The 17542-nt window shown below is 39.0% G+C and overlaps 1 protein-coding gene across 5 annotated transcripts in view; it reads right to left on the bottom strand.

Moving 5' to 3' along the window:
- The window catches only part of astn1 (astrotactin 1), a 330603-nt gene that overhangs the window by 119583 nt on the left and 193478 nt on the right, over positions 1-17542 (bottom strand). For all 5 annotated transcript variants that reach the window (XM_034888865.1, XM_034888866.1, XM_034888867.1 and 2 more), the window contains one exon: positions 13739-13927. In XM_034888865.1, coding sequence (XP_034744756.1) covers positions 13739-13927 — 189 coding nt within the window. The remainder of the gene's footprint in view (positions 1-13738; positions 13928-17542) is intronic.

Here is a 17542-nt window from a genome sequence, read left to right as displayed (position 1 = left end):
GAGAGCGCCAGCTTGCTGAAAGGCAGTAGAGTGATGGTGATGCCAAGCTGGCTGCTTCTCCACTCCTCCATCTCTTCCTCCACGTGTCCCCGCCAAGGAGAATAAAATGTTTAAATTTCATCTGTGGGGCGACCTTGACTTGCTGAGAGTGGAATTAAATTTCCGTGAAGAAGAGTGGATGTTTGAGTGGCTAGACTGAACCAGATCATGTGGGACATGATTAGAAAATACTGAACAACACAGGAAGGGCTACAATACATAATGAATCACGACTGGCTTGCCGCCTCTACTTCAGCGAGTAGTGAATTTCAGATAAGAGGTGAAGGTGAAGGGATGACGGGGCTTTGTCTCACTTTGTAATTACTCAAGTTTAAGAAAAGAAAAATGTGTGCTCTTATACTAAGAAATGCCAATTCACTATGTTTATTGAAAATTAGAGTGCCAACAATGGGTTTCTGCAAAGCAAATTTAAGACTTGAGAATCTTACTGTTACCTGGAAGTCAATTTAAGGCTAATTGAAGCAGGAAAAGGACATCTGGCAGCATTGCATCAATCAGTACATTTCAGCTTTTTACTATATTCCCACTTTCCTCTTTGCATCATCAGTACAACTCTGCTGAAGGCAAACAGTGTAGAATAAATGACGTGCGTGTTCCTGACTGTCAGCAGGGGAAGAAGCAGTCAGATCAGAAGTACCAATACCAATACATATACAATACAAGTAAAAGTACTCTAATGCAGAAAAAACAGACATGAAAGAGGAGAGAGAAAGGGGAATTGACATGCAACAAGGGGCTGCAGGTCAGAGTCAAACCTGGGCCCGGTGCGTTGAGGACCAAACCTCTACATATGGGCGCTTGCTCTACCAACTGAGGCAAGATTCCACATCGGCTCATCTGAGCTTTCATTTTCTCAAAGGCAGCTACCCAGGCCCCGGTTTACACCTATCGCCATTTCTAGCCACTGGGGGACCATATGCAGGCTGGAGGAACTCATTAATGTTGAAAAACCTCATACAGTGACCTTTTCATGCCATGGGACCTTTAAATGCTACACATTGTGTCTCATGCTTCAAGTCATTGTTTTAGGCTCAGTGTCTTGATTAGAAAACATCTGCATAAAAGGGGCAAAAAGAATAAGACAAAATGCAAGGGAAACACGGAGAAATTGCAGGCCAAAAAAGGCTGTTAACCCGGACCTTTCAGACCCGGTTAGCAAAATGATGGCTGCTCATTCAGTGGCTCTCCCTCCTGGGAATTGGCATCCACGGCTAATTTATTGTAAACCCATTGTACTGAAAGTCTGAATAAAACTAAAAAGATTTAAAAAAAAAATGTATATATCCTCATGTCCCTCTGTCAAATTGACCCATTTTCCTGTACCAATGTTCTTTTTAATTACCCCAAATAAGCAAGCACAAATCTCTACTACCATGAATTTTGGGGGGTCTTATTCAATTTTTATAGCATTTGAAAAATTAAATTGAAGTGGTTTTTAAATAGTATTGAGTAAATGTTGACATATTCCAGTCTGATTATCCATCAACATAGATTATTTTCATTTTAGTCTACATATATCTGCTAATTTCAGCTTTTCTAACTCAAATATTAGGTATAATTTTCTATAATTGAGGTTTGACCATAAATTCCAAAAATAATTTTATCACCAAAGTTAATAAGTTAGTGTTACGTAGTGTTGAAAATGTAAAAAAAAGGGACAAACATTGAAAACAAGCGTCTAAAGTGCTGAAAAGGGACAAAAATATAAAAAAAAAAAATTAAAAATATCGACAAAAAGAGTCAAAAGTGTTGATTTTTCAATTTTGACGGGAAGACAACACAAGGGTTAGATTATACACACACAGTATATATTTAGACCAGCGATAAAAAAAAAAAAAAATCGAGTGATTTACAGGCTTTGTGATTAATTAATCTAACTTTATTAAAAAACCAACATTTGCCACGAAAACCATTTAAAAATATTCTAATGGATTTGGTGGATGAGTTAATCAATATCAGACGACATGACTCCATTTCTGCTCAGTGGGAGAGTCACTGACTACGTTCACATGCACACAATATTCCAGATTTTGCCTTAATTAAAACCCCCCTTCCCCCGATATTCTGACTAAGCGGTTTACAAGGCTAATAAAAGTGAATATTCCACTAATATTCCCGTTTACATGTAGCTGTGCAAATAAAAAAAAATTAAAAGTTTCCCAGCTGTGGTGGACTTGTTGGACCGTGCAAACTCAGCGTCCCTCTTTCATTCCTTCAACCAGCTTCTTGAAAAAGTCGGCACAGCGATGTATGTGCATATCCAAAACCTGTTAATATCCAAGTCTTTGATAATGTTTAAAAGTATTTTGCTCCTTATCGGGTCTGCAGTCTTGCAAATTGTTGGCTTATTTGTGTCCAGCAACCATAGCAAAGCACTAAGCTGAACATAAGCCTGCGGTAATAACCCAGATTGAGACTTATACTCTGAATGGGCTGTGTACGTGTCCAAACAATGCCTCTAAAACCCAAATAATACCGGAATATCCCACGTCTTAATCGGAAAATGCTATACTGGGAAATACTGGCCTTACTCGGAATGTCAAACCGGAATATGTTGTTTACATGACCTGTATCAAATTTGGACTATTGTATTTGGAATAATAGTGGAATATTGGCGTGCATGTAAACATACTCACTGTTGCATTATTGCTATCTCATATTTCTCTCCTTTAGTCCACTGCTCTCTTACCCAAGCCGTACTACTTCATTCAATAAGCCAGGCGACATTTTGTCATCTGCTACCATCATTAACTAATATGGCCGGCTGTACGTTAAGTTTTTTTATACATGGTGTATATATACCCATTTCCACCATAAAGTGGATTTGCAAGATTTATATGGAGCTGTGAGAACATCATTTTGGCCTTAAAATACTTCAGTCCCTACCTACCCTATCCTTTCCCTAAAAACCTAAAATGCCCAGAGTTATCAAACACTAAGCTGACTCGGAAATACTATTCATTCACTATGATATCTTTCAGGCTTCCACTTTTGATGACATAAACCTGTTTAAAATGACTGTTCTGCTGAGCAAGGTAAAATGACTCACAGCTGGTAGATAGCAGATTTAAGGCTGCCTGCCGTTCCTGTTAGGATCTCTTGATGTTGTGAATGTACGCGCACGCCCGTGTGTGAGGACACAAGCATATGGAATAAATATCCATGCATGTCCACGGAACTGTAGGTGCCTTTGAATACCACATCTGCTCTATGTGGATTTCACAATCTGATTGAAACATGTCATGGGGATCTGATGAAAGTTTCTGCTGTGTGTCAAACTCAAGACAATTTGATGGTTGGGTCTACTCTTAAAAAGTAGAATTTACTACCTCCGGGCTATAAGAAAACACCCAAATACAAAATAGTTTGTTGTAGACAAAAAAGGGTTATTTAAGGATTCAGTGACTTTCCAATGTTCTACCACTGAAGCCACGGCTTTGAGAATGAACACATACTTTAACAGACATTTTTCTGTAACATCTGTAGTGTGCACAGACCTAAGACAGGGAACTCAATTACCTAAGAACACCACAACTAATCAATTTCTATCATCATGTTTTTTTCTACTGTATATGCCCCACGGTGGCATTATGTTTACTAATGTTACATTTTTGGCATAATTATGTACACTTAAGAAAGGCACATCTTGCTTACCAGGTTAGCATCATTACACTTTCTAACAATGTGTGTGTGTTAATGAAATTACTGAAAATCACAGTGTACGGTATGTATTACAAGTTTAGATTAAGTGCGTTGTATAATATGCACTCAAGCAAGTAAACACATGCACAGTACACAGAATGTACTTGTTACATTCAACCACTGCCTGAACCTAACACACAGGATGTAGAACAAACCCGTCTCTGGTGTTTGAGACCTGCACTTTTTATGCCCATTCCCTCTATAGGACACAGTGTTAAAATTTCAAAGACCGTAAAATTTACTTTTCATATCTTACAAATGAACACTGAGCACAATTTATGCGCCAGAGTCTCATGCCCAGTGTAAGTCGACATTACAAAAAGCAGCAGCATCCTCTCTTAACGTATCTGCAATGTGATTAGCGACTTCTCAGCAACAGTAGCATGGATCTTTGTCGATTTTCATTTTCAGATAACCCTGTGGTAATATGATTTCTGTAATCCTGCAGCACGTAAACCGATACACTCTTGGCTCTGTCTGTTCTGGTGAGGCGAGTTGTCTGTGAATGTGCTGACGAGGCTCGATATCAACCAGTTTTGTGGCTGAGCAGCCGGACAATCTGTTTTTTCATCTGCAAACTTAAACTTTTGCTGCTGGAGCAGTTCCCCTTCGTTAGACTTAAAGAGACTTTTTTTTTTTCACTCGCTCGCTCGCTCACTCTCACACATACGCACGGAGTGTGCAGACACCTGCACCATGTCTGTCTGTAATTTTGGTGAACTGAACAAGCAGAGGACATGTATCACCCTACCTCTGCCTCAGAGAGGCAGATGACATCTCCAACACCACCTCCCACACCTCCTAATCTTCTCCGCTGCCTCCGTACCACAGCTGCTCCACTGTTCAATTCCTCACCGCAACATCTCTACTGTTCCTCCTCCTCGTCATACCCGTGCTTTACTCATTTAAAGCTGCATATCTCATCTGTCATTTCTCTCTTTATTATTCTCTTACTGTCTCACCAAACTCCTAGTCCTCACTTTTTTATTAGGAAGTCTACACTTTCTTCATCCACCTCTTCTGTGCATTATTTCTCTAATGACTTCAATCTTTTTCCTCACCTCTTTCCTCTTCTTCTGTCCTCACTCTCGTCCCCATCCACACTCCCCCGCGCCTACCCCCCCCACCCCCCGTATATTAACTTGACGCTTTTTTTCTTTGTAAATGTAGTTATAGCGGCTATGCTACCCAGTTGGTAGGATATCTCATTGCTTAAGTATTTCTTCTGCTTTTCATTTCTAATCTCATGAAGCCAGACCACCTTCTTGTTACAGAGAGCTGACAGAGGTAGTGAGAAAACCTCATCAGTGGAAGAAAGAAGTTCATGAAAAAAACAATCTTCAAAATCCTTATGCAGCAATTTTAATGTTTGTGATTTAAAAAAGGCTCACCGCCAGCTAAAAATAAATAAATAAACACTATCATCATACAATAACATCAGGGAGGCGTTTGATTGGCCCCAATTTTTTTCTGCAGCAGGACAACAACCCCAAATATACAGCAAGGTCATTTAGAACTATCTTCAGTGTAAAGAACAACACAAAGTCCTAGAAGTGATGGCCTGGACCCCACAGAGCCCTGACTTCAACAGCATCGAGTGTGTCTGGGATTACATGAAGAGACAGAAGGATTTGAGGAAGCCTACACCCACAGAAAATCTGTGGTTAGTTCTCCAAGATTGTTGGAACAACCTCAGCCGAGTTCCTTTAAAAACTGTGTGCAAGTGTAACTAGAAGAACTGATGCTGTCTTGAAGGCAAAGGGTGGTCACACCAAATCTTGATTTGATTTAGATTGCTCTTCTGTTCATTCACTGCATTGTTAGATGAAAATACTATTAACACTTCCATTATTGAAAGCATTCTTAGTTTCCAGCATTTTTTCCATAGGTGCTTAAAACTTCTGCACAGTACTGTACAATTACAGCCCAGGATTCAAAAATACATTGTTGGCTCTGACTTAGTGTTCTGTAAAACCGGTAGTTTAAAGACTGCAGACTGTAAAACACTGTTACAATATTCGGCTATAGAGAGTTGACATCCATGTCTTGTCATTTAGAATTTCATCAGTTAGGATCCAATAAGGATTCTACTAAAATCAGTGGAAATATTGCTTTGCTAGATAAGATATCTTGTTAATCTTGGTTATTGAAGTCATTATAGAAATAGGTTTGTGGTTGTTTTGCTCGTTGAGACAAGTTTTCTAACCCTTGTGTTGTTGTACTAACTGATAATTACAGTGATAATGGAATTAAACATCCCTAGTGTATATCAGCTATGGTTGTTTTATGGCAGACTGTCATAATACACAGTGATAAAAAAAGGTAATAGAAAAAGATACTGCTCTCTTTAATCTCAGAAGCCTAAACAATGACTCATTTCTTCACAGACCTCCCGGCTGAAAATATATATAGGAGGAATGTTGTTTAGTATTCCTCCCTGTTAGAGATGCTGCTATGTGTCTTATTACTGAATATTTAAAACAAGTAATATCTACTTTTTTTCAATATGCCCACTGCTTTACAGTTTTCATTTGGGTTACCATGGTTACCCAAATGAAAAGCCCACCAATGACGACTGGGGATCTACTCTAAGTGCGTTTTCACACCTGTAGTTCGTTTGCTTTGGTCCAAATCCGTTGGTGAGGTAGTAAACTTGGAACGATTTGCCCTTGGTTGGTTTGGTTTCACACCTGGAAAAATCCAAGCGTACCAAATTGCATCATAGCAAATCAGGAAAGAACATCCAGCTCTCTTATTGGTCAGATATGTCTGAAGACAGGAGAAATAAATTAAATACAGGAAAAAGGTCCTGTGGTTTGAGTACGGATCACGTTCTCACCACAAACGAACCGCTCCAGAGTTCTATTGACAGCGAACCGAGACCAACTCTTCAAGCAGGTCTTGATAAGTTTGTTTGGTCCGCTTTGGTGTGCATCAGAGTTCATTTGCAGCGTTCTCACCTGCCCAAACAAACCGCACCAGTGGGGCAAACAAGCACTAGTTCAATTTAACCAAACTAAAGGCTGTCGGAAAACGCCCTAAGATATCAGACTTATCCATTAGAACAGTAATAGCCTTAGCAGAGAAGTGAACCAACCTTTGGAGACCAAGAACGAGTGGCAAACATGGAAAATACTCATTGCACACCATATTGCCTTAGGATAAAGACTCACACTATGACCTTCAGGTCAGTTATTTCTATCTAGACATGGTTACATTGTGGACAGGTTAAGTCAACAAACAGGTTAACATAGAAAAATACACACAATACCTGGTCATATCTACTTACCCAATCAAGGGAGAAGCTCATCATTAGCTTCCACACAGCTTGTGTAACAATGTTATCATATTGTGGAGGAGAAGACTAATGTGCGTCTTCTTAAGGTGCACTAAAATGAAGCTACATACATATGACATAATCAAGCAGAACAAAGCAATTGTCAAGTATTAATATATTCCAAAGGAAATAAACAATTAAATTAAAATTATTGTCACAGATTTTAGACTACATCACTTAGCCCCGCAACTTCTATCTTTGTTATAAACGTATATGTATATACACACACACACACACACACACACACAGTATATATACATATATATCTATAAACATTTACACACACATACATACATATAAACTAATAAATAAATATATTGTTGTGGAAGTTGTTGTTGCATCAGAGTGTTTTTTAGAGTGAAACAAAAAAGGGGGGTTGAGAACTGAAACCAAGTTTGGTCTTTGCATTTTATTTATACCTGCAGATATAGGAATAACAATTTCACACAGCACAGCAGCACAATGTGGAAAAGTCTTCTACAAGGTAGAAGAAAAAACTGGCTTATATACAGTACATCATCTATATGTATAATAGCCATCATATCATCAGTCTAAGAGCATCCCTTTGTTAACATGACTTAGCATTTCTGACAGACACTCTAAACACAGGAGACAGTCTGGTACCACCCTGCTTCTTCCCCCCTGCACACCTTCAGACCAAGGTTACCAATCCTGTTGGTCTCAACGGACAACGCGTGAAAGAATGTGCAGGGAGAGATAGTTTAGGGACACCTTATATCTTATCTAGTCTTGTACGTAAGACAAAAGTCACACAAAAGATTCAAGCATGTGGGAATCAACCATGAACATAGAGAGTTCAGTGGGTGTTGTATAATTCCCAGCTGGTAACCAGGCAAGGCAGGTGGTGCTAGTCTGAGATGTGTGTGTGTGTGTGTGTGTGTGTGTGTGTGTTGTGTGCCTGTGTGTGGTTGAGCGCAGGTGTAGAAAGGCCATGGAGGTCAGCACTCTCCTCCCCCTCCTCTACTCCACTCTCATGCCCAAGAGCAATGCTTTCTCTGCTGCTTCTTTGTTAAAATGACAGGCCCTAATAGAATAAATAAGGCCTCTATTTTTAACTGGCTACTGGCAGGGTGATCGCACTTACACACATACCAGCATGCAACACTGCGCTGGAGGTTGGTAAAGAGTTGACACCTCACTGGGGGAGGTTGGGGAAGGAGGTCATGGTGATTTAATTGCGAGAGAAAGTAAGGAGAATAGCTGGGGAGCCTGAGTCAGAGAAGAAAAAAAAAACAGAGAAGTAGATCGAGTAAGAAAGATGCAGGATACAAAAGGAGGGGATAAAAGATGGATTGACACCGGTTGCTGTCTCTTTGCTTGTGTCGGAAATCCCCTTCTCTATTCTATACTTTCAATTTGATCTGACATTTAAAAAGCTCAATAATGCCACTTTTAGGTATTTGTGAAGCATATTCAAATTTGAATTGCAGTTGGAATGTTTAAACAGAACTCCAAAGCATCTAATTATTTTGAAGCTGGTTTCAAGCAAACTGGTCTTCAAAAAGAACTTGGTGTGACAGTTCCGCTTTGTGCATGATAACTAAGTTTGAAGGAGGTTGTGAAAGCATATTTTGTCAAATAAACTTAATATGCAATTGAAAAAACTAGTACTGTCAAACAATTAAAATATTTAATCCGAATTATTCAAGTTGTCATAGTATACTCACAATTAATCACAATTGTATCTATTTTAAATGTCCCTTGATTTGTCCCATTTTTTTTTTCCATTTTAATGCTCTCATCAACATTGAAAGGTGGATCCGCTCACTTTGTGCAAATGTCTTTTATTGAAAACAACATTGGCATATTGCATACTGTAGTGTTCAATATCACATGTTACAGTCTCACGTGGAGCAAATAATCTCTCACAATGTAACACTGTCCATCAATAAAAAGAGTGACAAAATAGTTGGGGGGGGGAGAGAATTGGCATCAGCCGTGTGTTCGGACATCAAGTGGTATTTCAGACTGGACGTGTCGCGATGATAGCTCAGTTCACGACACAACCCACAGATCACATTGGTCTTGTTAAGGGAACTATTTGGAAACTTTTAAAAAGTAAACTTTCCATACATAATCTTATTGGCATCCATTTCAATATGCAACAGACTTGGTTGTTTTTTTTGTCCATAAGAGACAAAACAATCTCCTTGGGCTCTTTTGTCCTTGACCCTTCCAGTTTAAAGTTAAATGATGGACATATGTTGTCCACGCAGCAGATTAAAAGGCGACTGAATGTGATTTAGAGCCTAATGTTCAATCAGAATTATAACACAGATATCAAAGTGCTGAATTTTGAAGTTTAGCCATTTGACCTCGCACTCACCATCCACTCAAAACATAACTTTACTACTCTGAGGCCGATTTGCAAGGCCACACAAGATTGTGCGACGTACCTGTTTTGTTTCCGGTCTAATAGATCCGGTGAGGTGTTGTAGTTTTGTTTTTCTAACGTTACTGGTTGTTGCAGAAACATGTAAGAAAACTAAAAAGTTTGTTAGGCTATAAAGAAAACAATAAAATCTTGTGATTAAAAAATTGACATACTTAAAATGGGTTTGTGTTAACGTCACTAATAACACATTTACCTGATAGCACAATTTAAAAAACTTTAGACAAAACTTTTATTACGTACAGACATTTAACTAGTAACCAACAACCAATCCCAGTTAATGTGGCTTTTACAACCATAACTGAATTTCCACATTGTAACTACAGCTGCTTCTAACAGTCTTTAAAAGTCTTTATATTTTAAATCAAATGCATTTCGCCAATGTAATAAACTGTTGAAACATGAACAGGGTGGCCTTTTTTTTTGCTGTGCGTGTCTGATCTCTGGCATGGTAATTGAGGTTATTTGTCTGACAATAGGAAACTCATATCATAACCTAGTGCCTATCATAAGAAAGTGCTATTAATCACCCAGACAAGGCATCACGGCCAAACACACAAATGCACACGCACACAGAGTGACCACGGTTAATGAGCCGTGGCCCCGTCTCTACAAACATGACAGATACAGCCGTGATAGTCAGGCGCGCGTGTGTGCGTGTGTGTGTGTGTGTGTGTGTGTGTGTGTGTGTCCATCCGTCTGTTGCTTTTAAGTTTCTGGGTCATTAGAAAACAACTCTTCAATACAACAAGATACAAGTCTTCAATTAACTCTACAGACCGTGGCACACTATGTGCTTCTTTCACCTACTGAGCTTCCGTCTGTTGAGTTATAATTCACAGTCAATGCACAATTGTCAAAATGATTGCAGATCCTGGGACTTTTTTATTGATTTGGTATTAAAGTTAAAATCCACGTCTTTAAGGTAACAGTCTAATTTATCAGAAGCTTTTACCCTTTTTTTCCTTTAAGCAGCACACACAGCATTTGATTTTCTGAAAGCATGGTCAACTTTGGGGTTCTACGGTGACACAAATGAGGGGAATGCAACAAACTTCTGTTTTTCTACAATAAGAGACTGATCGTTTCTCTTGTGATACAGTCCAAAGTATCCTGTTAAGGACATCTTTTTTCTTTACATAAGAATACTTAGTAACCATAAACTGCAGGTAGCAGCTGTGCCCTCGGCAGCTAAGATGCAAAAAATGATCAGCTGGGCTGGAGGGAGCTGGGCCCATCTTGTATTTGGAGCAAAGGGCGAGCACATGGATCATCAAACTCTCCTGTGAGCTCATTACTCCCTCCAAAAGGCCAGGACGTTTCCAAGAAGCCAGGCAGAGATTAAGAAAAATGACTCTGATTTCAAGTTTTTGCCAATGGAATCCATTTCCTTTCTTAGAAACGAATGGTCCGGGGCCGGGTTGAAACAGTTACCCACTTAGATTTAATCATTTCAGATCTTCACAGTCCAACGTAATCACTGTGCTCTCTGTTTGTCAGGGAAGTGGATTCTGGATAGATTTGGCACCAGTCCAGACAATCAGATTTTCACTCCCAAAAGGACCAACTCCAATGTTTTCATTGTTGCCTCTACATGGGGACTGATAACAGGAATGTAGGCTGAGATAAATACTGAACGGCCTCCTGTTACTGTGACGCCCATACTATCTTCATAGTAAAACGTAAGGGTGCAGTTTAAACAGTTGTAAATAAATTATATTATATTTATGTTCTAATAATCTATTCTTACTATGAGCAGCAGTAGTGTGTTGCATTTTACAAATAGTAAAGTATACAGTAAGTTGTATTTTCAATATACTTAGATTTTTGTCAATTTGTGGTGAAATTGTGTAAGGGTTGATTTATTGTGCCAGGATTGTTCCAAAGTCATACATTTCACACTGCCCCTCCATGTATGTCCAATAACCACCAAAATATACTATATGAACTTATATATAATCTTGAGGACTGCAGAGAAGTTGTTTTAAAGTGCAGGTTCACTGACACCAATCCAAGCAAAAAAAGGGGTTTTATAATTGCCTTGATCTAGCATGAATTGTAAAAAATTAAATAAATAATACTTCAGTATACAAAGAAGAAGCTGGAAGAGTATGACATTTTTTTCCAGATTGTGTTGAATCATTTAGCAGCGTCTGCAACCGGCATGTCAGAGCCTGCTGAAAATGAAGAATAATGCACTTTTCATGAGGGTGGGAAAACTCTGTCATCTAATGCCATCTGTCAGCGCAGAGGTAACTGGGAGTGAACAGTGCAGCGCAGCAGGGGTGTCCTTGGACAAAGTAAAGAAAGGGAAGAAAAGTGGCTGAGGCAAACAATGGAAATGACTGCGGACAGTTTGGAGCCAACGAGGTGAAACGGCGGGAGAGATGGGCTATTACTTATCTCTGCCGCGACTTGCTGAGAAAACAAGCACAGGTAGAATCTCTTTTTTTTTTTGTACTGACATGCTGGCATTTTCTGTGATAAAACAATTGGCAAAGACTTGATTGTTCCCTTAAGTAGAAGGGCTTTAAGTGCTTTTATAGAATTGTGTATTTTACTGTAATTGCTTGAAATGCTGATTATGATGCATACATAGCCATGCTATATTCTGTAACACACACCCCTTCAGTGTGAGACTCAAACAGATGGTTGAACCATTGCATTATCTGTAATGTATGCACCATACATAGCGCAGACAACGAACAGATACAACATGCCAACATCTTATCTTTCAAAATGAAACAACTAGAGAAAGCATGTAGCTGTCAACATAACAGCTGCTACACATGCATGTTAACATGAACTTTTTCTGGAAACATGTTATTGAACAAGTATCATCTGTGGGGCTATTTAAAGTATGATTGCCAGCTTCACTTTCATTCGGTGAGTATGCAGAAATGAAGAGCTATTATTGCAGCTGTATTCACAAGACAAAAGCATGTGTGAAGACGTCTAATGTTTTGGTGTGTACAAGTTTCAACCCTTTTTTAATCTGCTGGTGAGTAGGGCTGGGTGTTGTTTGGTATTAATAATAGTGCCAATTAATGAATCATGGTATGGATAAACTACATATAGTATTTTTAACACCTTCATTTGAGAAATATAAATTTTAAAAAAGAACCAAAAGTTCACAAATGTGAGATGTTATCTAAACAGAAGAAGACATTCGACTAAAAGTAAAAGTTTTTTGAGAATGAGCCATGGTACTTTAAAAATTTTAATTTCACTATTTTTTTAAGTACAGGTTCCCCACATAAAAACAAATTGGTGACATTTGAAATAAAGGTAATACATTTGATCAATAGAATACTTTTTGTAAGGACAGGCCTTGGCATTGTACCTAATACTGAGTTATTTACAGTTTTATTGGTTTTTAGTTGGTTCGATAAAATACGTTACCAAGTTATTGACAACTGTGGTGTTTATTTTTAGCTCACATTGTTGCACATGCATGTGTTTAGTGTCAGTGGTGTGGGCATTGAGGTTTCTCCATAAAAAAAAACACATCCTCAGCAGATCATCATTAGAGATACTTTTCAGTCAATGCTAAAAATCATTGTGGTTAAATACCCAGGCATGGAAATTATACGTGCTTGTTTGTGTTTGTTTACATGGTGTATGGTGCCCAAACAACAACCTAAACCCCTATAAAAAGATCTACCAAAACAATCTATGAGGGGCACTTCCATAAAGAGTGCAGAGAATAAATAAATAACGGTTGAATCAAGTGCCTCAAGAGCATTTCTGCAAGACTGCCACCCTGCGAGTCCATTACATTTCTCTACAACAGGGTACAACCAAAAAGCATGAGAACAAGAGAAGAGCTTTATTAAAAGAGGTCCCATGAGAGGTTTAAATATTTCTCCTGGCAAGCATTTACTCAGCAGCTGAAGTATGACGAAGACTGTGAGAAGAGGGTTTATGAAGAGTATTGCCAATTCTAAATGTGTAACATAATAATCCAGTTCACCCTTGCACAAACATAGCCTTAGTATTACCAGCCCGGATGCATTTTGTGGCGGTGAAAGATTATGAATCTGCAAAAATCAATGATTATGTAAATAAATGGAGAAAAGAATGTACCCCCTGCAGCCCACATGGTAACATACACACATGGTCACCTCACCTTAGATGCTCAGGCCAATTACGAACAGAATTACTGTTCATTTTTTATTCACAAACATCATTCCTGAACACTCGCCATGTGTGAGTGTGTGCCCTACCTTTGCTGATGTCCTGGTACTCCAGCCACAGTTGTCTCTGGACCTGTTTGTTGGGGTACCAGATGGTACAGGACTCCTGGAAGCCGTACACTGCCTCCTGCACATAATGGTTCCCAAACTCCCTGAGGATGGAGACAAAGTCGCTCCGCTGCGTGGCCCCGTCCAGAGAATGAATGGCCGAGCTAAAGGCTGGGGAGATGAAGGGGAGAAACATACAAAAACTATTTTAGTGAAAGCAGAAAACAGAATGGGAGATAAAAAATAAAAAGGGAAGTAGAGGTAAAATATAGGAGTGTATTTTGTTTACTTGGCCACTACCCATCTGTTGGTACACTCTGAAAATGCATCTTTTCAAGCGTACCGTTCTCACTCCCAACTCGTAAAATACTGACACTTGGTCAGTGGTTCCCAGCGACAACAAAAATCACTCTTTAGTGTCTGTACGGGACCCTTCCTGCTTCTATGCTCTTGCATGTAAAAGTCATGCATGTACCTGGGTTGAATAGGTTATGTTAGTATGTAACAATGGTTATCAGAGTTATTCTTTCCAAAATAAGTGTTTTAAGTATTTTAAAACAAAAAAGATCTGCCCTTAACTACTGAAAAAGGTTTTCTTCAACAAAAGTCTTTCAAACTGATTTTTTTAAGATTTCCACCTTAATCACCAGGACAGACATGAAAGGGGAGAGAGGGAAGACATGCAGGAAACCGCCACAGGTTGGATTTGAACCCTGGGCCTCTGTGTCAAGGAATAATACACCTTTTAATAAGGCCTCGCCGCCTCACACTCTGCCAACTGGGCTACCCGGGCACCCACATGTAGACTTATTTCTGACTTGATACGACAACACCATCCACTGCTGTGTTAATTCAGAACAACTTAAAGGTTAAATATTAGGACTTCCCCCTTATTTAGAACAGGATGGGTAGCAGTTAAAAAAAAATATAGGTTTAGGGATTCTTTAATAGCTAATTTAGACAGCAAATACCCATTAGGTCCTTTGTATCCTAAGAGAGACCTAAACTGAAATTACAGGTTTTTATCCACATTGGGATAAAAGGACTTCTCCAACCAGTACATGCATCTTGGTGGATCCTTGGGTAAGTTATTGGTGACACGAGGCCAGAGGGGGACTCACTTTCAGCCCTGGAGTGGATGCCTTAGACCGGTCTACTTTACTTCACAACTGACTATATTAAAATAACGTAGTTAAAGCCTTAGTGTAGAAGTCTGCAATAGCGCACTGTTCTCTACTGCCTTGTACTTCAGTGTATTTTTGTCAAATATTTCCCATTCAGTGCAAACACAGTAAGTGTTGCTTCATAATGATGTATTATAACAGGTAACATCTTTACAACACAATGTTCAACAGCATCTGAATCTATCAGACATTCAAACCTTGAAAGAAAATAAAATAAATAAAAATGTGTATAATATTTCATATTTTCATTTCGTCCTATTCTTTATCAGTCACATTTACTTTCCTACTATTGATGAAAAAATAATAATGGGTTCCTATTAACATTTGGGCAAAGAAAGTGATTATATTGCAACATTGTGATACAATATCTCACCGTAGATGTGCGTTACACAATGACAGCAGCTATATTTACACTACCGTCTCTGCTTCTGAAACTAAATCACATTTTAAAAAATGTCATCTTCTCAGCACAAGATCAAGTCAGTTTCATTAGTGTGAATGGTCTGGGATCATTTATTATCTCAGGGCATATAGCAGGTCTACAACATACTTGTCATTAATATTAATTCTAGTTCTTATAATGTTCACTCTGAGTTATCCTACCTGCCTACTCAGGAGTTATGAGCTCATGGCTGCTGCCCGGCTCTTTAGTGTCACTATTAGCAGCAAACTTGTCTGGTGGCTGCTGCTGAAGAGCTACAAAGAAAACTTTGATTCCTAAAGGTGAACGGTGGTTTGCTGGCAACGTATTATGTATTGCACAGCCACCAGTCTCCTGCACGGCTCCTAACTAGCTTAGCTTACCCGTCTCTTTGCCTTCATTTGGTGTTCACAGCTTGTTTTAATGAAAAGGTTGCTCAGTCTTCTGGGGCCGTGTCACTTTCTGGAGCTTCTTGCCTTTACAGCACCACCTTTGCTCTTTCCGTTGTCCATTTTTAGAGCTTCTTTTTGCTGACATGTCGCATAGCATCCTAACAAGCACCACTGACTGAGGTGTCCAAGGTGGCGGTAGACGGTTTGTTTTTTTGAGCAAGGTGCCGTTGGAGAAGTAAAAAACACAGCACGTCATAATATCCAGACTGCACTCTGTAATGGGTTGCATGATAGACAACAGTGGGCCGCAAAAATAAAGAAATAAAAAGAGTTGGCTGAGAGTGCAGAAAGCATTGGCACAGCATCAATCACATATTTCAACTGCGTTGGCTAGGGCTGGGCAATATATAGATGTATCGATTTTGTGATATGAGACTAGATATTGTCTTTATTTTTGGGATATATTGTAATATGGTGTTTTACAAGTGTTGTCTTAACCTGGTTTTACAGGCTGCAGTACGGCAAAGTGATGTCATTTTCTGAACTTAGACTGTTTTAGACTGCTGTTCTATAATTTACCTTTATTCACTAAGTCATTTCTGGAGAATATTTATCAAAAATCTCATTGCGTAAATAACATTTCGGTAAAGCACCAATAGTCAATCATACAATAGTGTCGCAATATCGACATCAAGGTATTTGGTCAAGGATATCGTGATATTTGATTTTCTCTATATCGCACCCACCGGGAATTGTCCCAATGCTCCAGATTAGCCAATCCGGGCCTGTGGTGACGTAATTGAAATCAAGCACAGAACATGTCTCCTGATGTTATTGAAATTCCAAGTGAAATCGACTGACTTGAGCTGCAGAACCACAAAATAAAGTGCATTATTTGCATGTTTGATATGATACATTGACCACACTTTAACAAATTGACCGTGTGCTCACTAGGGTTCCATCTTAGTAAATATTGGAAAAAGCAAAAGTGCAACAGCAATTTATCATTATCATTTCCAGAAGAAGAAGCAGTATTAATATCACAGCACTCACGCTCTGCTCGTTCTTACAACTCCTCTAAAATTAAATTAGGAGGCCACTGAAGTGAGAGACAGAGAGCACAGTGAGGATGAGCGATGGGAGCTTTGCTATCAGACGTAAAAATCAGTAGCCGCACCCCTCCGGTGGCTGTTGAAATATGATGAGCTAAAGTGGGAAATGGGAGTTAAAAAAAAAAGAAAAAGGGGAGGCTTCTGAGTGAAGGGAAAATAGAAACTGTATTCTCAGCAGACGCGGCAGACACTTTCAAACCACAGCAGGACCATTGGAAATGCATTAGAGGTGTCATAGCTGTATTATTTACAGTACAGTGGCTGCACTTTTCTGAATGCAAACTCTTTATGATGGATTTATGTATAATGCATGCACTTAAAATGCAACAGAAATCCCAATTATTAAATGACATTCTCCTTTCAGCCAGGCAAAATGTATGAATGTAATAGTTCACATTTTTTTACACAGCAAGCAGAACAACCCAAGTTATCTGGTGAGGCAAAAAAAAGAAGAAAAAAAAAGGCTGATATATTTTTCAGAGAATAATACATTTAGTACTGAGAATCCTGTTGGAAAATATTCAGTATAATCCTCAAATGTGTCAGCATCCAGGAGCAGCCATCAGAAGAAGTATTGCTTGACTAAATACCTATCCACAGTTATCTTATTCTGTTAAGTTTCCATGGCAGGCGCTGTCAGAATGCCTTGGTCTTGCCATGGATACAAAGCTTTGTGA

Source organism: Etheostoma cragini, chromosome 12 (genome assembly GCF_013103735.1).
Source record: "Etheostoma cragini isolate CJK2018 chromosome 12, CSU_Ecrag_1.0, whole genome shotgun sequence".
Lineage (NCBI taxonomy): Eukaryota > Metazoa > Chordata > Actinopteri > Perciformes > Percidae > Etheostoma > Etheostoma cragini.
The sequence above is the reverse complement of the archived record's forward strand: the minus strand, read 5'-3'. Positions and strand labels throughout refer to the sequence as shown.